Consider the following 22,201-nt stretch of genomic DNA (forward strand, 5'->3'; position numbering starts at 1 on the left):
AATAACTAAGTCTATCTATGAAGGGGATGTGAAGAAATACCTGATTCTGTCAAAGGGGGCCTTTGATGTTTGTGAAGGTGAGGGAACAAGTGAAAGATCAAACTAGAAATATTTTTGGATGTAGGTCAATATTTGAAAAACAGGAGCCTAAGTTTAGACTACTAAATCCATATTTGGGCATCTGAATAAGTTGCCTGATTTTTTTTTTTTTTTTTTTTTTTTTCACAATCAGATCCCACTAATGTGTACATTTTACAAATATATTTAAATGAGAGTTCAGTGTTCAGCACTTCAGAAAATCAGAGCACTTAGTTGCCTTGTTACGGGTTTAGAACCTCGACTTTAGGATCTTGTCTTCAAAATAAATCATGGCCTGTGCACTTTGTAACCTTTGTAGAATGATTTCAACCAGGTGAATTTGTATGTAGGGAATAGAGATGAAGACTGCACAATGCACTGTTGTGAGTATTTTGTCTAATTCAACTCCTGTTCCTCCCGGGGCTGTATAGTTCGACAGGAGCAGGAGCTGCGGAATGGAGGTGCAATAGATAAGAAACTCACTACTCTTGCAGACCTCTTCAGGCCTCCCATTGATCTGATGCACAAAGGCAGCTTTGAAACGGTAGGTTTCTGTCTTTCAGTAAGACTACCTATGTGTTAACTGAGCATAGCTTGTAAGCCCTACATCAGCATGCATGTCCAAATTGATTTATAGCGTGATCGTACAATAAATTACAAGAAAACAAATAGCTGCCAATATTTAGAAGCAGACTAGCGCTTGCATGAGGTAGTAATTTTATGTGTTGTATAGGACTGATCTTAGCAAATAGTGACTGATTTCTAAAAAGGGTGGGCTTGTTATCCACTGTTCTCTTCCCTGGCCCACTCTTCCCCCCCCCCCTTTTTTTTTTCTTTTTCTTTTTCAAATGTGAAGTTGAGCAGATGTCACTGGTGAAAGATTTCAGTGCATGAGTGAAGCTAACTAGGATGGAAGAATCCTAGTTATTTAAATTCAGGAAAGGTGCTGTGGCTAAAGATTTTCTGTACAGGTGCTCTGGGTACAGGATTTCTGTGCAGAAGCACGATCTTTCTGCAAAGAAGCATGGTGGTGAGGGCAATATTATTCCACAGATCAAGTAGTATGATCATCATCAATATTGTCCTTGCTATTCCCTCTGTGAGGAATTCCAGAGCATTGTAATTGTCTGGTTCGCCTGTCTCACAGATCACTATTTGATCACCAATGTTCCTCAGTGCTCTTCTCTTCTCCCTGGATGCACTGAACCCTTGAGAGGGGATGAGGTAGCACAAGGACAGGTCTCTAACTGCTTCCAAGTCTACATGTCCACTCACTTGTGACCTCTGCCTCTTTGTTCAGTTTTACAATTGTGACTGCATCTGGCATCTCCCCCTGATGTCCTAACAACTTAATTGTAGTGTGGCAAAGACTAGATGGTAAGCTTATTGGGGCAGGGACCATCTTTTTTTTGTTCTGTTTGTACAGCTGATCCATGACTAGGGCTCCTAGAGGAATTTATTTTCCCACCATCCCCAAAACACTCTCCTGTCCATCAGTTAACTGCTATCCTCATTCCATGTTCTTTTGTCATCTTTGCTCTTTTATGCTACTCCTATGCCTGGGACAGCCTCCTCCCTCTTGTATACCTGGTAACCACACAGTTTTCTAGACCATCCTCAAAACTCACTTCTAGCTAACTACAACTCAGGCACAACTAGCTAACCCCCCTCTGTGTACCTAACTAGATGATACATTTATGAAATTTAGTAAACCTAGTGTGACAGTTCTAATGGTCATAAGCTAAAGTTTTTGCCTCCAGAAATATCTAAGAACAAATGTTTCAGACTGCTTATTCCCTCATATCTTGGTATTATTTTATTTAAATAAATATTTAGATCATTTGTTCCTGTATTAGATTCTAAATTCCTCAGGGGAGGGGCTACAGCTTATTTTGTAGATAGGGCTACTCACATCTGTGATATTTACACACACGATGGCAGGAGTGGCAGTATCCATTCTAGTTAAGGTTGCATGAGCATTTCTGTTCAATCCCTTATTTTCAATCATTCAGATTTTTGTAGCTCATCTCTTTGGGCTGAAATTTTCTAGTTTTCATCTGCAACTTAAGTTAACTTATGTTCTTCTTAATGTGTTTTTTTTGAGGTTTTCTGTCATGACCAGTTGTCATTTTTAAACGGGGTGTGGGGGGAGTAAGCTTTTCCAACTATTAAAAATAAATAAATACAATTTAAAAATTTGCAACTTTTTGCAGCAGCCATTCCCCCACCCGTGATCTAAACGGTTATGGATAGAAAATTCAATTTTGGCATTGGCAGTAGCTTTTGTTGAGGGAAAAATGCCCTTGAATGTTCCAGTGAGTATTGATTTGTCTTTGGTCAAGTTATGACCCATTCTTCTTGTGATCAGTACGCTTTACGTAGGGTTTATTGCTATCTGCATGTGGCTAACTTGGCTGTACTGTGAAAGTGTACACAGGTTGAGGCAAGGATTCTGTAAGAGCCCTGATTTAGTCCTGTAGACCAATGGTTCTCAGTCAGTGGTATGCATACCTCTGGGGGTATGCAGAGGTCTTCCAGGGGGTAATTAACTCATCTAGATTTTTGCTTAGTTTTACCACAGCCTACATAAAAAGCACTAGAGAAGTTAGTGCAAACTAAAATTTCATACACACAATAACTTGTTCATACTGCTCTGTATGCTGTACACTAAAATGAAGTACAATATTTATATTCCAATTGATTTATTTTATAATTATATAAAAATGAGAAGGTAAACAATTTTTCAACAATAGTGTGCTGTGACACTTCTGTATTTTAGTCTGCTTTTGTAAGGAAGTCGTTTTTAAGTGAGGTGAAACTTGGGGTATGCAAGACCAATCAGATTCCTGAAAAGTAGTCTGGAAAGGTGAGAACGATTGTTGTAGACAAAGTAATAGGGGGAGCTGCTGCACACTAACACCTAAAGGTTTGCAGGAGAGGGCTCTCTGCAGCTCCTCATGTTTGTGGAAAAGAGCTCCTCAGTAAACGGGAGGGGGATTCATTCTTGCAGATCTCCAGAGGTCCATGGCACAGAAGGTACTACTAACAACGATATGTTAGTCTTAAACAGCTTGAAACTACCCCCACCTTTCTTTTTAAATAACTAGGAAATTCCACACACACCATAAGCCTGTGTGGAAAGCATTAAGATTGCATGTTTAAACACTAAAGTGTCTCTGAAACTGTAGAAAGTGTGTTGTTTTGAGAAACAGTATGTGAGCAAGTAATTAGTCTGTCATTGCATGCCATATGCACAAGGAGGCAGAACTGAGATTGCTCCTACATTCTCACTGGCATTGGCTCATACATTCTCTACCATATTCAGCCTTGCAACTAATCATTTTCCTTAATGTAGACTTCAGTATGGAACAAAAAGTTAAAATGGAGTTGAGCCCATGCACTAAACCACTGCGATACTAAATAGTGTCTTTGTACATAGATCTGATTAGGGTAATGAAATAGAGGAGAGGTGAAATGAGGCACTTTATGATAGGAGTTACTGTAGAGTACTTGAATACGAGGGAAATATGCATGAAGAGTGTGAAGATGGGAATTGGGATGCGATTCAGGGATAGATCAGTGGATTGGAAATAATAAGAGGAGGGCTTAGTCATGGTTAAAAGGAGTGTTAAGTTCTTGCTGGATAGCTCTTGAGAAGATTATAAGTGAACACTTGGTTTCATCCTACTCCCAAAAGAACACTTTTGTATGTCACAGGCCTGTCCTCTTCACCACACCTGCAAGCATTGTAGGTGTAATTAGCAGTATCTACTCGGGATACACATCAAGCTTGCATAGCATGGAATTTGGTAGTCAGGATTCAGGTCCATTGTAAGTAACTAGCCATGTGGCACCTGGTTCTAAACTTTTAACGAGTAAAACGTTTATTTGAACCTTAAGAGTGTGCTGCTTCTTTGAAAAGCGTAATAAAAATTATGTTGTAGAGCTCAATGTTGTCTCTGTGTCCATAACAAATACTGTTAGTTTTCAGGTTAAAAAGATGTCTTCCAAGTATCAGTTTTGCTTTAAATCAAGTTTGGGTTTGTTTATCCTCACATGTAACAAAGGTTTTGATGGCCAAATTAGGCTGTCCTTTAATCTTGTACAATCCTATTAGTCAGTGAGTTTGTATTGGTGTAACTTAATTAGTAAAATACTTATGAATTTCTGTTTCTAACACCAAAAAATATACAGCTATAGGGCTGTGTGGTATAAATGGAACACCAAATATGACCAGCTGTTTGGACCAACCAGTGCAGACTGCTGTTTTATTCTACCACATACGAGCAAGTGAACTCTGAGAAGATGCTGTCTTTTAAAATGTGCAAAGTTTGTTTGTTTTTTGTGTCACATTTTCTCATATATTGGACAGGCAGCATGGTCCAGTAGATAGATCCCCAGACAGGGATCAGGGACTGGGGATTCTGTTTCTGGCTCTACCACTGACTTGCTGTGAGCTTGGACAAGTCTGTGCCTCTATTTCCTTTCCCTTGTGTGTCTAAACTGCAAGCTCTTTGAAACAGACAGTCTGTGTGTTTATATAGCACCTGGCACAGTGGGGTTCCAATAAATAAACTGGATATTAGTTCTAGTTAGTTCAGTAATACAAAAGGAGTCATTCAGAAATATTCGTCATCTTATCAAAGTAAATTGTGACTGCTATTGAACCAAGTCACATTTTTGTAGAAAATTCAGGTACTGCAAGTCATTTCTGGGAGTCCAGTGTTTGTTTAATGCTGTAAACTCAATTTTTATTATAAATAAAGGTAGTGGAAAGAGTCTTACTACTTGAAAGGACACAGTATGAAATCTGATCAGCTCTAAAAATGAGTTTAAAGTAATTCTGGCATTACACCTGCCCTGAAGCACTCCCCCTCTTCCCCACCTACCCCCCAATCAATCTCTGTGGACTTGTTTTTGTCAATATATTGTATGGGTTTTTCTTGTTCAGAAACTTTAAAGGGGTATGTGACTCTATTTGGGTGGAAGGGGAGCGAAACTGACTAGACAAAATACTGGCAAATACATATAAAAGTAGAAAAATAAGACTTTTTCCACTCTGAGTCTTTTTTTTTTAAATAGTAATTTAGGCATGTGTAACAAGAGTAGGAGAGAAACTGTGCAGACAGAATGGAATTCTTAGTCAGTGTCCCTGTAATCCAGTAGAGTTGGGGGTCAGAGCACAGGACTGGACCAGGGCTCTCGGGTCTAAATATACATTCTGATATAGATTTCCTCCTGAGCCTTGGGCAAGTCATTATTCCAAAAATTAGACATCTAGATCTATATTTAGGTACTTAAATAAAAGGCTTGCCTCCTTTGGAGCTGGTGAGCATATTGAAAAATCAGGCCACTTACTTGGATTCCCCTTCTGTTAAATAGGTGCCCAAGGAGTGTTGTAAGGATTAACTAATGAATGAGAAGCACTTTAAAGATAAGTACTGAAGTGCTGCTTATGCGAATATGCAAGAGTACTGGCATATCCTATGTGCACCTAATTCCTGTATGATGTCCTATCAAGTGAATGGAAAATTAGGCCGCAATTGGTCTGTCATCTGGCCATGCAGAAATCTTATTACCTAGGTGTTTAATGTGAGGTCCTGTGTACAGTAAGTAAACTTGAACCAGCTTTGCTTGACACATACAGGCCATAACTGAATTGCCAATTAAATGAAGTATTAGCATTGGAATGGTAATACTGAGGTTTTAAATTTACAATTCACTGACATGAGTGGGTAGACAAGACAAACTTCATTCTAAAAGTTAAGCTTAGGTTCTGAAGAAGACAGTAAAATCTGGTGAAATACCCTAAACCTTTGAATTTGCTGTGTCGTTCCCCCCCCCCCCCCCCCGTGAGTAATGCAGTTAGTGCAAACTCATGTAAGTAAATTTTTTTTATTTTTATTTTTTTTAGGAAAGTTCATCACTATTTCCAATCTATCCTGGAGATAAGAGCATTCCTACTTTTGATAAAGCCCTCTCTTTTTCAACAGGTTTGGCAATTCAGCGATCAGAATTACATTCTTGATCAAACTCCTACCATTAACTTGCAACCAACCAATCAGACAATGCCAGCTTTGTGACTCAAACCAGTAAGATCTCTTCCTGCAACTTCAAACCCTCCCGTTCCCCCCCCCCTCTTCTCCCCCCGCCACTTGCAGTCTGAATGAGCATCAGAAAATGACTCCTGATTTGGCAGTCACACCAAAATTAAGTTTAACAACATAAAATCTAGAAAAAATGAATAGTGGGGGAAAAAGGGCTGTTGTATAAATACAAGTCCCCAGTCAGTAACTTTAGCCTACTTACACAGAAAAAGGGTCCACAAGTTTTCCTTTTGAGTAACCAGGTCTTTCCTCTGCTATCAGATGTGACTCACTTCACTCTGTTTTCTCTAAACAAATGGTTAATTCAGATTTTTTTCTTCCATTTTCAGTCTTTTGCTTCTCAAGCTGCTTCCTCTCCCTATCCTCCTGGGCTTGGCTTGTTGAACTCAGTTAACCAAAGTGTAATTTTTTTGTTTTTTTTTAATTTTTTATTTTTTTAAATAATACATTTAGGCAACTTGAACTGCAGTTTAAGTAGGTCTTCTAGCCCTGCTCTCTGTTTGTCAGGTGTTTGAGGATGACTTTTGCTAGTTCTGATCATCCTTTCTACTGTAAAGAGGTTTTGGTGAAGCCTGGTGCACATGTTGAACCCATCATTGCTGGCGTTGTTTCTGTCTAGCCTTTTGTTTTTAAATAATGTATTCTTTCTTTCTGATTGAAGGCCAAAGAGTGTGGTCAGATGCAGAATAAATGGCTCATGATTAACATCCAGAATGTGCAGGATTTCGCATGTCAGTGTCTCAACCGTGACGTCTGGAGCAACGAGGCTGTGAAGAACATTATCCGGGAGCATTTCATTTTTTGGCAGGTGAGAGGCTAATAGAGATAAGTTGAAGATAGAAATTGATGGGAGTGGGGCAACAAAAACAAGTCTCTTGTAGTTTATAAACAAAACAAAACCTAGTGCTCTCTAAGAACTGCCAAGAAAGATTGAATTGTGGATTTAATCTCAGATTACCGAAATGAGTGTATATTAAAACAATTTTAAAAGCCATGTGTTCAAAACTAGCCTTTTTGGGTCTATGACCTTTTTACACTAACAAAATCCACGTACTAATGTTTGGACAAGTTAATGGGAATTGTGTACATACAAAGTGTAGAGTGTATGGTAAAATAGACACATTTTGTTCAGTTTTGAGGTATTAACTTTTTTTTCAAATGTGGTGTTCTGTAGGTATACCATGACAGTGAGGAAGGACAGAGATACATACAGTTCTATAAACTGGCAGATTTCCCTTATGTCTCCATTCTGGACCCCAGGACAGGTAAAATAAAGGATAATACATATGATCTTCAGACAGACTGCTGATTGTAATCTAGAATGTTGAGTTCTGCTTGTTTTTGGCAGTGCTAGTTAATATGGGTTAAAACATGTAAATTACTTTGCAACATTTTTTGAGAGGCACTGAAGCCGTTAAAGATTATGTGGACTAAGAATCTAACAAAAGAACTAAATAAATAAAAATCCAAGTTCGGCACAAATTTTGTGTAGTGACACTTGATTTCAGTTTAGCTTGCTAGCTTTATCTGTCCATTTGGAAAACAAAATTGGTAATACTTTGTGGCCAAATCATGAACATTAATCCACCCTTGCCTCCTCACCACCTCATCAGTTTTGCAAAACAAAAATGGACCTTTATAAAATCTAATAAGCATTATGTGCTTTTAAGTTAAATTTGTTTTATGCTCCTAATAGCTAAGCAAAAGTCTCTTGAGAGGGCCCTTAGTGAAATGAGGTCCAATGTTCCTATGTGTTTCATAGGCCAGAAATTAGTGGAGTGGCACCAACTGGATGTAACTTCTTTTTTGGACCAAGTGACTGGTTTCCTTGGTGAGCATGGTCAACTGGATGGACATTCTACCAGCCCTCCCCAAAAATGTTCCCGCTCTGTGAGTATAAGGCCTTGTGGGTAGGGGGAGGGAAAGAGGAAAACTCAGCACATTTGTGTCTGGTCCAGTAGAACCTCTCATCTCACTGCATGGGAAATACAAATAGATGTGTGTGAACTAACAAGTGTGTAAAAGCACAAAACATGCAGATAATGCATCAGAGAAAGTACTTTCTCTCCTTTTTGATCAATAGTTTTGTTTAGTTTTTTTGCTACTACATAATCTGTAGTATTTGTTACAAATGTAATGGCCATAGTAATGTGAGCTTTCACTACAGCAGTTTGCTGTTAAAATTACTGGGTAGAAATGAGAAGTTTGTTGGATGTGAATTATGAGGTGTAAATATTAGAAAGGGTGCACTATACTTAAATGTTTGTTTGTTGTTATGGTGGTGGGGAATTCTTCTCTGTAGTTGGGTTTTCAACCATCTGTGGTATCCTTAATCTCTCGACCCCACACCTCCAAATCAAATACAATAAGAACTAAGTGGTAGGATTGGTGTCTTGGAAGGCCGGACTCAAAATAAAGGTGAGAGGATAGTACAGGTACTTGGCACTAGTGCTTGTTCTCCCGCCACCTGGTTCACTTGTACAGGTTTCTAGAATACAATAATCCTAAAAAGAAGCTGTTTAAAAATACTCATTGTGATTTTAATGTCATGCAAAATGACTTTGAGTAAACTACTACAAATTTCAGTACTGGAGTTAATCCATGAAAAGTGTACAATGCATAATTTCCTATTTAGATTAATCTCAATAGAATTGCCTCTTTCAAAACGATGACACTTCTGTCGCTCTTTACGCAATTGTTTTTCCTGCTAATTGTACCCCAGACCTGGATTCTTACAGTTTCCAGAAGTCTTTTTTGTGAGCAACTAAACTAAAACCCAAGCACCTTGCTGTAACTTGTGCAGTAGCTTTGTATGTGTCTTTTGAGTGATTCTTCAATATAAACTAAGCCGTGATAAAGTTTGCAAAAAAACAAATTGAAGAGGTTGCAAACAGAGGACAGAACCAAATTACTGAGTGATCTGGAAAGACTAGGTCATCAACTAAAGAAAATTTGGGACTAGAACTGTCAACTGCTGTGCCCTGGGAGAGGTTCATCCAGCAGCTGCGCAGATCACATTAAAAGCGTGGTCCCCACACTGTGGGGCACAGCTCCTTAAGGGGTGCAGAGGAATGTTCTTGGGAGGGGGCACGTTCGGTCAGCCTCCACAGGAGCTGGGGAGGGAGCAATACCTGCCCCCTGGCTGCAACCCTGTGTGCAACTGCAGACCCACCCTGGGCCACCAGCCACTGCTTGCCAGCCCAGCTGCAGCTCTGGCCCCATCCTCGGCCCCCTTACTGCCCCACCTCTCTCTCCTCTGGAGCCCTGGCCGCAGCTCCCAACTGTGCCTCCTGCAGGGTGGGAGGTAGCAGGGATAAGGGAGAGTGCTACATGAAAAGTTTGGAACCACCATATTAAAGGGAGCTTATTACAACTTGCCTCTTTATTATAGACCTTTTAGTACTTTTCCATGCAGACAAATACTGTAGCTGCCATATGGAAATCAAGACTGGACAGTTGAAAGAGTGCAGGTGATCCTCCAAATTATAAAGGTTTGGAAATGATTGAAATAGACAGTACTCCATGATCAGCATTGCTTCAGAGAATATAGTGGAGTGGAGAAGGGGGAGATGTCAACTGTGGAGAATTTACGTATTTCTCAAAAAGAAGAAATACTTACGGGCTTTAAAATTGTAGAACAGCTGGTGGCCACACCATTTAATCATTACATGCCTGTCAAGTGTCACCTGAGAACCATTTGTTAAAGTCCTGTAATTCCTGTTTTAAATATTTTTGCTTAGTGTTTTATTATTTTTATTTTTATTTTGTTTTTCTGTGTTATGGCTATATCACACAGGAGAGCCTCATTGATGCTAGTGAGGATAGTCAGATGGAAGCTGCCATCAGGGCATCCCTGCAGGAGACGCATTTTGATTCTTCCCAGGTCAAACAGGACAGCCGATCAGATGAGGAGTCTGAATCTGAGCTTTTCTCTGGAAGTGAGGAATTTATTTCTGTTTGTGGCTCTGATGATGATGATGATTCCGAGAATCCTGCCAAGTCTAGAAAGTCTCCACACAAGGACTTAGGGTGTAGGAAAGAGGAGAGCCGTAGGCCTCCACCTGAGCCCCCCACAAGGACTGAGCCTGGAATAACATCAAACCATCGAGTAGTGTCCTGCATTGATGCTGGGATATTGGAAGAATCAGCTGACAAGCCTGACAGTGCAGTGGAGGGATTGGATGTGAATGGTGAGCTTTTCCCCTTTAATCGTAACTTAATTTTTTTTAAAAAGCTTTGCAACAGCCTTTTTATATTATCAAGCATGTTTAAGTCCTAATTTTAAGAACATCTTTTCTGTCTTTATCCTTACTTAAAGTTTACCATTTGGATACATCCCTCTACTTTCAGCAGCATGAAATGAGGTTGCAAACCCCAAGAACCTGTTAATCACTGAACTGTAATCTGAATTTCTATTGTTCTGCGGGCCCATCTGTATTAGAGAAATTGGCATCTGGGTAATGTAGATGTGTGTAGTGAGGCTCGCACCAGTGAGGTATGCTGCACAAATGTAAGTCCATTTTGCAGTTATGCAGCAAATCTGCACTCCTGTGGTTGTATTGGTGCACATTTTCCTTGTGTAGATGGACCTCAAAAGTTCCTCCACCCCCCCCAGCATTCTCTGCTGGTTGGCAGTAGGAGTGCAGCATTTTCCACGAGACGGTGCAGCAGCGTACAAGTAGAGAGTGCACTAAAGAGAGGGGAACGGTATTCACATCGGTTTGGCATGCAAATAGCAAAGATGTCAGCAGAGAGCTGCACCTTAATTCCCTTTGCTGTGGTTTCTCTGTGGAGATGGTAGGGAAGGACGATATCAGTCACTGGTTTTAACTTTTTTTTTTTAAAAAAAAAATGAAAACAGGGATTTTGATTAAAAAAAATACATGCAACAGAAGTTCGTTTTCATGGACCAAGCTTTGCAGCTCACCTTTAAGACTTTTTTTTTGGTGTGTGTTAATTTCCACACTAATCCTCTTCTCCCATAGAGTGAAGTACACCATTTAAATATACAAAAAAGCTCGATTCAGATGCCCTGTTGTTAACCTGTAACAACTTACTTTACACTAGGACCAAAGGCACAGCTGATGCTAAGGTATCCAGATGGAAAGAGGGAACAAATTTCACTGCCTGAACAAGCTAAACTTCTGGTAAGTGAAGCTAATTGGAGATCATTGTTTGAATGGAAGAGAGCTGAAACTAGGTAATACTTTTTTGTGATGGCACTATGAAGTTAGATTTAACCAAATATGAAAGTAATTGCTATACATATAGAATCATGGATTATTAGGGTTGGAAGGGACCTCAGGAGATCATCTAGTCCAACCCCCTGCTCAAAGCAGGACCAATCTCCAAATCTAAAACCACTGAGCTATCTCCCCAAGAGATAGTGTGGCAATTGATACAAAAATATTAAATGTGAACATTAGACAGAAGCAAACTGAACATTTTAATAAAAACTGGACCCCTGTTTTTTTAATTTGAAGTCTCTCCCTTGTGACTTTTGTGTTTCATATACTCAGCTTTTGCATGTGTCAAATAGCTTCTATGTGTAGTCAATGCGGTTTTGTGATAATTAGCTTAGGAACTTTAAAGGTATTTCATTAGGCTGGATTTGTTCTGATGCTTCAAAATGTATTACCATGCAGGGGCTTGTTCTGTCAGACTATGAGGCTTCTTGCTTGCTATATAACTATCTTCCCACATTACTCCTGAGGGCATTCTGTGCCAGAAAAAATTATGTGCACGATATTTTAAAGTTCTGCAATTTGATAAAAAAATAAATGTGGTGGCTCCAGCATGGTATTGGGGAGCACAGGGCACTGGCAGTACAGAGGTGGGAGATCACTGTGCGGCTCCCCTTGGGACATGGACTTAGCAGTGAGGCTGCACCCAACCCTGACATAGTGTAAAGACCGGGTGTGCCCCAGAAACACCCCAGAGTCCTGCCCCTCTGTGACAGGTTCACCAGGTGTGGGCAGGCAAGCTCAACAAGAGAGGATCCAAGTATGGAGGGGCTGGGTGGGGTGGGGTGGGGGGATCCAGGTGTGGGTTAAGAGGGTTCTGTGTGGGGCAATCTGAGTGCAGGCAGCTCAGTGGGGGTCTGGGTGCAAGGGGCATCTGGATGCACAGGGGCTTGTTGAGGGATTCTTGGTGCAATGGTAATGGGGCTCTGCAGGGATGTCCAGGTGAAAGTGGTTGGGGCTCAGGGGGCATAGAGCTCAGCAGGGGGGTATGGGTGTTGGAGGCGGCGCTGGGTCTTAGGGGGGCTCAGTAGGGGGTCCAGATGCAGCTGGTTGGGGCTTGGTGGGGTGGGGATCTAGGTGTGGGTGACTTGTCTGGGTGGTCCAGGTGCAGGGGGAATGGGGCTCATCGGGGGTGAGGGAGTTCTGAGTGGATGGAGGGGTGAGGTTTGGCTGGAGGGTCTGCATATGAGGGCAACTGGATACACAGGGGTTGGGGAAGCAGCATCTTCTACAGGGATCCCTGCAGCAGAGGAGCGATGGTTGCAGGAAGAAAGGGGGCGAGGGAGTTTGCAGAGCTTTCTTCCAGCTGTGGGATCAATCTGGGGGTGGGTCTGACCTGTCCCCAGATGTCATGCAAGGGATGAAGAAGTCCAGTCCTCCCCAGCCCAGCCGGAGTTAGTAGTTGAGCCCGGCAGAGAGTAGGAGCCACCAGCCGGGTCTTCCACAGTACTGCCTCTTGCCCCACAGTGACTTACCTCTCTGGCAGCTAGCTGAGCCCCTTGAAACATACTGCAGGACCACTGTTGTGGCTTCCCTGGCAAAGTCATTTTTCTGTGGGGAAGCAAAGAAATCTGTGGGGGACATACATTTTGCGCATGCACAGTAGTGCAGAATCCCTCTAGAAGTACCACATGCAGACACTGCTGGTGGTTCTTCGTTCTCACAGCCACTTCCAGTCCCTATATAAGCTCCCCAGGGTTTTCCCTGGTCCTAATGCTGCCTGCTTCTTTTATATGGTAACCCTTTCTAATTAAATACCTTTTCATCTTAGCAACTTAAGCATTTTACAAACTTTGTCTCATCTCATTCCAGCGTTTTAGGTATTCTTTATTTTATAATGAGCAAACCTGAGAGAAGTTGAGAGAAATTAAGTGACTTGCCCTTTGTGATAGACAAGAATAAAATACAAAACTCCTGATTCTTGGGTCCTCTTCTCTAATTTTGAGTCCATATTTCCACAGCTCCCCTCTGGACATAGATAATAGAACTTTCCCCATAGTGAGATCCCCCCCTAACATGGGAATTTTTTGTCAACAGTTCCTGATGCTTTTCTGCACTGTTCCTCTGAACTGTTTACTATAGTAGGAAGCGTTCATCTGGTAGCAATAGCATAACTCTCCCAAGTTTGAAGGCTTATTATGTTAAAAGCACTATTATACTACTAGCAACCAGGCTTGCTCATGAAGTGGGGTATGACCAGCAGTGACCCTGCAAACTGAGTGGATATAAAAGCCCTTTCTGGAATTCTCTGATTTTTTTTTTTTTTGTAAAAGTACAAAACTTCAGAGTGTTTGCTCAACTCTAGGAAGAATTGAAGGAAGATTGCTATTTATCATGCATCATTTAGCTGGTACACTTTTTTTTTAGTATGGGAGCAAGGCATGGACCTTATACTCTCATCAGGAAAAGAGGCTCAACAGTTTTCATGTATGTTGCCTTCATTGAATTTTTGGAATTTCCTGGAGGGACAGAGTCACCAACATTGAAGTGCTCAAGTGGGCCAGTATACCCCCAGCCTGCAAACACTCTTCAAACAGAGACACCGTTGCTGGCTTGGGCATATGTGCCAAATGAATGATGGGCGCATTCCAAAGGATAATCTCTACAGCAAACTGGCAGCTGGAAAAAGACCCAAAGGAAGCCCAAAATTGCATTTCAACGATGTGTACAAGCGAAGCCTCAAAGAAATGGACATGACTGTGGATAACTGCGAAGATCACGCTCGTGACTGCAGCCTTTAGAAACAAGCTTAACAAAGGTCTCCAAAGCTATGAGAAAAAGCAGTTCGACTTAGCAGAGGAGAAAAGAGCTCGCAGAAAGCAGAGCCCAAAGGGTTGAAACACCACCTTTAAATGTGTCAGATGCAGCAAACATTCTCTTGATTGGGTCTCTTCAGCCACAGTCACAGCTGCCATAAAAACCATTACTGAGGACAGTGGTGTTGGCACAGACCGTTTCCACGCTGGCGACTTATTAGGCAGCTGTGGACTTGCTGTGCCTTTCTGTTCCTGACTCTCCCCTTACTCAGGAACAGTCAACTATGATAGCTTCCTTTTCGGTGTCTTGAGCATCACCCAGACTGGCTGCAGACTTCTCATTGTTGCCTGTACCATTGTCCATTCCCCATCATATCCCAAGGGCAGAGTTTGTCTGCTTCCTTCTCAGTACAGAGGGGTTAACTGGCACCCATACTGTCTTTGGTACTGACAACGATTACAGTGCTGTCTATATCTGGAGGTCCGGTACCAGCTTTGACTTCAGCACCAACATCTGTTTATGCACTGAGTATGAGTGCAATCCCCCATCACTACTTGGAAGTGCCGGCTTATGTGCTGTTATTGGTTCCAATGATGCCTGTATATTGGGCTTTGGATGTGACTGGCTCCGCCTAGAATTGCTCCTCCATTACCTTCAGACTACTTGGAAAGTTCTTCAAGATCAAGTTTGGAGACGTCTCCCTCTCCTTCACCTTCGTATTGCTGCTCTCAAAGCTTGATGAGACATCCTAGGGTACCTCTCCTGCACTATGGATAAAGGCTCTTGGCCTAGTTTCTAATGGCCACCAATGCCATACCCCAATCCACAGTGGCCTCCTTGGAACCCTTGGGAGGTTCCTCAGTCTGTGAGGTTCTGATCCACGGCTCAGTCCAGGACAGGGTTGCCTGTCCCCTGGTAATCTCCCTGTCTGAGCTGTTTGTGAAACAGTCACTGACTGAGAGGCTCCCTCTGAGTTGATTCAGCTTGAGCCCTTGTTACAGACACGTGCTGCCATAGAGATTTCACTGGTTCTGCTAGTGTCCTCTTGCTTGTTATCAGATGACATTGCAGTGCCAGATTCTTCATCTCCAGTTCCTGAGGATTTTAAATCCTATCAAGATCTATTGAGACAAATGGCTTTGACAGATATTCAGACTGAGTTTAAGGTGAAAACGCATAAGTCAGTGGATATTCATTCCTCAGCTCCAGGAAGAATGTTTCATTTATAGGAAGAGTCAGTCTTGGAACCTACAAAGTCTGTGGACTACCTCAGCATCCTTAACATCTACTGTGAAGTGTACTGGTAAAAGGTGGTATGTCCCCCCAGGTAGGGTTTTGAGTGGTTTTTTTCCCTCATATCCAGCCCGTAATTCCATTGTTGTGATGGTGGTAAACGAAAGACTGCGTCAGAGGAGGTATAAATCCACACCAAAAGATGACAGTCTATAAAAGGTTAGATGTGATGGGGAGAAAAAATGTATTCAACTTCATTACAGGATATGACTTAGAAAATTGCAACACTATGTCCAAGTTTAGAGAGGAGTTGCCAGAATCCTCCACGGAAGAATTGAAGGCATTCATTGCCCAAGGCTGTTTGGTGGCAAAGACTTCTTTGCAGTTGGCACTGAATGTAGTAGACCCTTTGTCCAGGCTTTGGCCTCAGCTGTAATGATACCTCATGGCTGCAAAATTATGGTATAGCTCCTGATGTCCAACACAGCATAGAGGTCCATTTTCTCAAACTGGTAAGACTTTACATTCATTTAAGGATTCTTGTGCTACTTTGCAGTCATTGGGAGATTTGTACCCTGGCCACAAAGAAATGTCATTATGGAAGTCACCAGCAATATCATTCATAGCAATGCCTCCAACAATTCCCCAGAACTTAGGCAGCAAGAGTTCCCTAGAAAGGGATGTAAAAAGCAAGAGAGAGTCCTGTGGCACCTTTAAGACTAACAGATGTATTGGAGCATAAGCTTTTGTGGGTCAATACCCACTTCGTCAGATGTGCATCTGACAAAGTGGATATTCACCCATGAAAGCTTATGTTCCAATACATCTGTTAGTCTTAAAGGTGCCACAGGACTTTGTTGCTTTTTGCAGATCCAGACTAACACGGCTACCCCTCTGATACTTGACACCAGAAAGGGACATAAATCACAGAGGACAAAACCCACTGGGTCCAATTTTAATCAGTCAGCCCGCTCTCTGCTAGTTTCAGGCAAGGAGCCTATTGGACTTGCATATCGAGAGTGGCATTCCAGTTATAACAGTCTCACCATATCCCTTGAATTCAGGGACAGGCTGTCTCACTTCTGCAGTCCTTGGGAAACAACTACTGAGTCCTACACACTGGGGGATCAGGTTATGCCATCCAACTTATGTTCATTTCCCATTCCTACCTCCCTACCCCATCCCTTTTCAGGGACATCACTCAAAGTCCAGACTTTGTGTGCTTTGGGAGCTATAGAGGAAGTTCCTCCTTCAGCATCGGCAGGAGGAATTCTATTTCCTGATCCTCAGATCCAAGGGAGGGGTGAGATCGATTCAATCTTCCAAGTCTCAACAAACTAATGAGATTCTGCATGGTAACCCTAGCTACAATCCCTTCCTACATTGAGAGCAATATACCAGGTAATTGATATCCAATCTTCAGGCTGCCTGCTTCCATGTGACAATTTTCCCAGCCCATAGGAAGTTTTGAGATTTGTACTGGCAGGTCGTCATCATCAATTCACAGTGCTTCCTTTGAGGCTTGAGGATAGGCCAACACATGACTCCTCTGCCATGTCCAGTTCACCCATCATCTTTTTGATCAGCTAGGTCTGATTTTGAACAAAGGGAAGTCAACATTAATGTCAGCACAAACAATAGAGTTTATTGAGGCCTTGCTTGACTGTACGAGTTTGAAGGCTTTCCTGATGATTGAGAGATTTCAGATAACTTGTCATCCATCTGTGCCTCCAGCCTCACCCGTCAGCTAGAATCCGCGTATGCCTGAGATTGCTAGGCTATATGGCAGTGTGAACTTCCATAGTTCAGCACACGAAATTGCATTGTCAGACTAATTTCAACCAGGCTTGAAAAGGATATCTCCTGAATTGTCAGTTGACAGCTTCGTAAGGATGCTACCAAAGATCCTGGACTCCCTAGAGTTGTGGAGAAATCAGATCAATGTTTGCCAGGGTGTTCCTTTCGCCCACCCTTCTCCAACCAGGACTACAGTCACTGATGTATCCACAATGGGTTGGGGAGCACATCTAGGGACATTAAAAGTTTAGGGTTTGGGGCCCAAACAGGAAGCTTCTCTTCATATCAACGTTTTGGAACTTTGAGCCATTTAAAGTGAATGCCAGGTCTTTCGGACTGAGATCACGTGCACAGCTGTTCACATACTTACCAGTAATACTACCACTATGTATTATGTGAACAAGCAGGGGAAACTCACTTCAACCAGCTTTGCCAGGAAGTGAATTCTTTTTGCCACCTTTCATCAAGGAGGGAAAACTGAAGGGTCTGCTGCTTGTCAGGAGCTAGGATTCAAGATGTGACAGAGACTGCCGAGACTCATCATGCCTTTGGAGCATTACCCTTTCCTGCTTTTCCATGTGGACACCAATGATACTGCCGAGAATGACCTGGAGCGGATCACTGCAGACTACGTGGCTCTGGAAAGAAGGGTAAAGGAGTTTGAGGCGCAAGTGGTGGTTTGGTCCATCTTCCCTGTGCAAGGAAAAGGCCTGGATAGAGACCGTCGAATCGTGAAAGTCAACGAATGGCTACGCAGCTGGTGTTGGAGAGAAGGCTTTGGATTCTTTGACCATGGGATGGTGTTCCAAGCAGAAGGAGTGCTAGGCACAGACGGGCTCCACCTAACGAAGAGAGAGAAGAGCATCTTCGCAAGCCGGCTGGCTAACCTAGTGAGGAGGGCTTTAAACTAGGTTCACTGGGGAAGGAGACCAAAGCTCTGAGGTAAGTGAGGAAATGGAATACCAGGAGGAAGCAGGAGCAGGAGAGCACGAGAATAGAGGACACCTGTCTCATACTGAGAATGCGGGATGATTAGCGAGTTATCTTAAGCGTGGGAAACAAGCAGGGAGAACTGGAAGTCCTGGCACAGTCAAGGAACTATGATGTGATTGGAATAACAGAGACCTGGTGGGATAACTCACATGACTGGAGTACTGTCATGGATGGATATAAACTGTTCAGGAAGGACAGGCAGGGCAGAAAAGGTGGGGGAGTTGCATTGTATGTAAGAGAGCAGTATGACTGCTCAGAGCTCCGATTATGAAACTGCAGAAAAACTTGAGTCTCTGGATTAAGTTTAGAAGTGGTGAGCAACAACGGTGATGTTGTTGTGGTGGGAGTCTCCTATAGACCACCAGACCAGGGGGATGAGGTGGACAAGACTTGCTTCCAGCAACTAACAGAAGTTACTAGATTACAGGCCCTGGTTCTCATGGGAGACTTTAATCACCCTGATATCTGCCGGGAGAGCAATACAGTGGTGCACAGACAATCCAGGAAGCTTTTGTTAAGTGTAGGGGACAATTTCCTGGTGCAAGTGCTGGAGGAACCAATTAGGAGCAGAACTTTCCTTGACCTGCTGCTCACAAACCATGAAGAATTAGTAGGGGAAGCAAAAGTGGATGGGAACCTGGGAAGCAGTGACCATGAGATGGTCGAGTTCAGGAACCTGACACAAGGAAGAAAGGAGAGCAGCAGAATACGGATTCTGGACTTAAGAAAAGCAGATTTTGATTCCCTCAGAGAACTGATGGGCAGGATCCCCTGGGAGAATAACATGAGGAGGAAAGGAGTCCAGGAGAGCTGGCTGTATTTCAAAGAATTCTTATTGAGGTTGCAGGAACAAACCATCTCAATGTGTAGAAAGAATTGTAAATATGGCAGGCGACCAGCTTGGCTTAACAGTGAAATCCTTGCTGACCTTAAACACCAAAAAAGAAGCTTACAAGAAGTGGAAGATTGGACAAATGACCAGGGAGCAGTATATAAAAATTGCTCAGGCATGCAAGAGTGAAATCCATAAGGCCAAATAACACTTGGAGTTGCAGCTAGCAAGAAATCTTACGAGTAATAAGAAGGGTTTCTTCAGGTATGTTAGCAACAAGAAGAAAGTCAAGGGAAATGAGGGAGGCAATCTAGTGACACAGGATGTGGAAAAAGCTAATGTACTCGATGCTTTTTTTGCCTCTGTCTTCACGAACAAGGTCAGCTCCCAGACTACTGCGCTCGGCGGCACAGCATGGAGAGGAGGTGACCAGCCCTCTGTGGAGAAAGAAGTGGTTTGGGAGTATTTAGAAAAGCTGGATGAGCACAAATCCATGGGGCCGAATGTGCTGCATCTGAGGGCGCTAAAGGAGTTGGCAGCTGTTATTGCACAGCCGTAGGCCACTATCTTTGAAAACTCATGGCGATTTGGGGGAGGTCCCGGATGACTGGAAAAAGGCTAATGGTAGTGCCCATCTTTTTAAAAAAGGGAAGGAGGAGGATCTGGGGAACTATAGGCCAGTGAGCCTCACCTCAGTCCCTGGAAAAATCATGGAGCAGGTCCACAAGGAATCAATTCTGAAGCACTTAGAGGGAAGGAAAGTGATCAGGAACAGTCAGCATGGATTCACCAAGGGCAAGTTATGCCTGACTAAACTAATTGCCTTCTATGAGCAAGATGGGGCTCTTAACCACAGAGAGCCCGAAGCGCAGCCCAGAAGCGCTGGAGAAGACCTCTGTCCCAGTTAAACCCCAGGAGATTGGGGGCAAAAAGGGTACAAGGCCGCATAAACCTCCCACAATGTCGGCCTACAAGTGCTCATCAAAGCGCACATCAACAAAAGAGAGGGCAACAAAACTGGAAGGGCCTGGTAATAACTCACACCCGAGGAATCGGAGAGATGCTGTGGGATCCCTGGGAACGTTGGTGGTTCGAACTTCCCCAGGTCCACTGGCTGAAGTGACCTGGCTCATTTCGGTCTCGAAAGGGGGGAGAGAGGTGATGAACTGGGACTGTCTTAATGTGCTCTGAATACTGTGTTGGTGCCATCAGTGTCCCCTAGGCAAGTTCTTAAGTATCTAGGTGGTGGATGGGTGTGTGATTGCTGCAGAGCAAAAGGGCCAGTGCTCCAAATGCCTGGCACCTGTCTCTAGCAACGATGGCCTGGCCCCTCCTCTGCAAAGGTGCCAACTTGAAGGTGTTGGAGACAGGGATCAGGTGACCTGGCCCGGGAACAGGAGTCTGAGCAGAGGGAGGGGCCTGGAGGGAGGGTTAGTCTGGAGCTGCTTAGGGAACGAGAGTGAAGTGCAGACCACCCTAGGTCTGGCTGCACTGCCCGCCAGATGGACCTCAGCCGAGGGGTCTGGTTTCGCTGGATCTACAACTCTTGTTTTAGACCCTGTCCTGTCCATCGATAAATCTCGTTTTGCTGCTAAGAGTCACGTCTGATGCAAAGTGGGGGTGCAGAACCCTGTGGCTTCCCCAGGCCCCCGCCTTGGGGGGGGTGGGGGCCCCTCGCTGTGGGAAGGCCCAGGGGCAGAGGATGCTGAATGCTCCAAGGAGAGACCCAGGAGGTGAAGACGTGTGAGCTTCTTGCCCTGAACAAGTCTGCTCCAAGGGAGAGGAGGCTCCCCAAAGTCCTGACTGGCTTAGTGGGGAGCAGTTCCAGAGCATCGCCCGGGGACTCCGTGACATGAGGTCCCTTCCAACCCTAATATTCTATGATTAACCCCACAGTGGCACACTTACCCCATGCTCAGAATCAGTTAGCCAATGACCTCAGCAGAGTTTTCTTCAACAATCATGAATGGTCTCTGAAGAACAAGGTGTTCAGAGATTGTGGTATTTAGCAATTGACCTGTTTTGCAACAAAAGACGAAAAGAAATGCAGTCAGTTTTGGTCTGGAGCAGGGCTCAGTCTGAGCTCTTTAACCAATGCCTTCCATGTGGGTTGGGGACTGGAGATGATGTATGCTTTCCCCCTATTCCTGCTAATTTCCCAGTTTATCTTCAAACTGAAGTTGGATTATGTCACATTGATACTGTCTTAGCCAAACTGGTGTGATGAGTGTTGGTTCTTGGACCTTTTTTTCTGTTCAACCTTCCAGACCTTTTCACCTCCTCCCCAAACCTTCTAACACAATATCCCAGTCAGACAGATTTGGCATCCAGTGCTGATCAGTCTGCATCTCTTGGCATGTATGCTGCATGTGTGGTGTCCCAGATCTTGAACCAAGATGACTGCTGCATCCTGGCCTCCACCCAATGTTTGTCAAAACCTGGTGATCCGAGAAGCTAGTAGGACTATAGCCTCAGACAAGACACTACTCATGGGAGCCCTAATTGGAGGATCACCCAGCTCCACCAGTTGGTCCAACCACACTATTTCAGGCCAAAGGAGGCACAGGAAGTCTGTCTGAGCAATAAGGTGATTTCCTGTTATGCCTGTGTTGGACCCTGCTTGTGCCAGTCTCTTTCACCTAACCCTGTTCCTGATTCCTGCTCTGCTCCCGGCTCCTACCTCTCTCTTCAAATCTGTTCCCACCATGCTCCTGTTCTGTGCTTGATCCTTGTGTCTTCTCCAGTTCCTGCCTCGCTTCCAATCAGTTACCAGTCCTTGCTCCAACCCCAGCCTCTGACTTGTGACATTGACTCTGGCTTGCCTCTTGGCTCTGATTATTGGAAGTTGACTCTGGTGCTGACCCTTGGCTTCATTCCCCACCCTGGACATCTGCTCCGCCCACTAACCATGACTCATGCTATGACTACTAGGCTGGACCACCTACATCCCATTGCATAACACATAGACGAGGAGGAAGAATAATGCTCAGAAGCAGTGCAGTAGAAAGCTCTCTGCTAGGAGTACATATTTGGCCAAGTAGAAGGGTTTTACAATTTGGTCTCTAGCTCAAGGAATCTGGCCAAGACCAGCACTCATTCATGACTCCTTGGATTATCTGTTGCATTTTAAGTCTTCAGGTCTGTCTAAATTCATTCAGGGG

General features: G+C 43.5%; 1 protein-coding gene across 5 annotated transcripts in view; it reads left to right on the top strand.

Annotated features, from left to right (window-relative positions):
• Positions 1–22,201, top strand: part of UBXN7 (UBX domain protein 7) — a 45,611-nt gene that overhangs the window by 17,701 nt on the left and 5,709 nt on the right. For 3 of the 5 annotated variants that reach the window (XM_032806100.2, XM_075068635.1, XM_075068636.1), the window contains 6 exons: positions 510–622; positions 6,847–6,993; positions 7,360–7,450; positions 7,948–8,075; positions 9,982–10,375; positions 11,253–11,332. In XM_032806100.2, the coding sequence (XP_032661991.1) occupies positions 510–622; positions 6,847–6,993; positions 7,360–7,450; positions 7,948–8,075; positions 9,982–10,375; positions 11,253–11,332 (953 nt within the window). Of the gene's footprint in view, positions 1–509; positions 623–6,846; positions 6,994–7,359; positions 7,451–7,947; positions 8,076–9,981; positions 10,376–11,252; positions 11,333–21,307; positions 21,628–22,201 lie in introns of all 5 variants that reach the window. The other 2 variants (XR_004377247.2, XR_012656395.1) reach the window with 2 other exon arrangements.

The sequence above is a fragment of the Chelonoidis abingdonii genome, chromosome 8 (genome assembly GCF_003597395.2).
Source record: "Chelonoidis abingdonii isolate Lonesome George chromosome 8, CheloAbing_2.0, whole genome shotgun sequence".
NCBI classification, from domain to species: domain Eukaryota; kingdom Metazoa; phylum Chordata; order Testudines; family Testudinidae; genus Chelonoidis; species Chelonoidis abingdonii.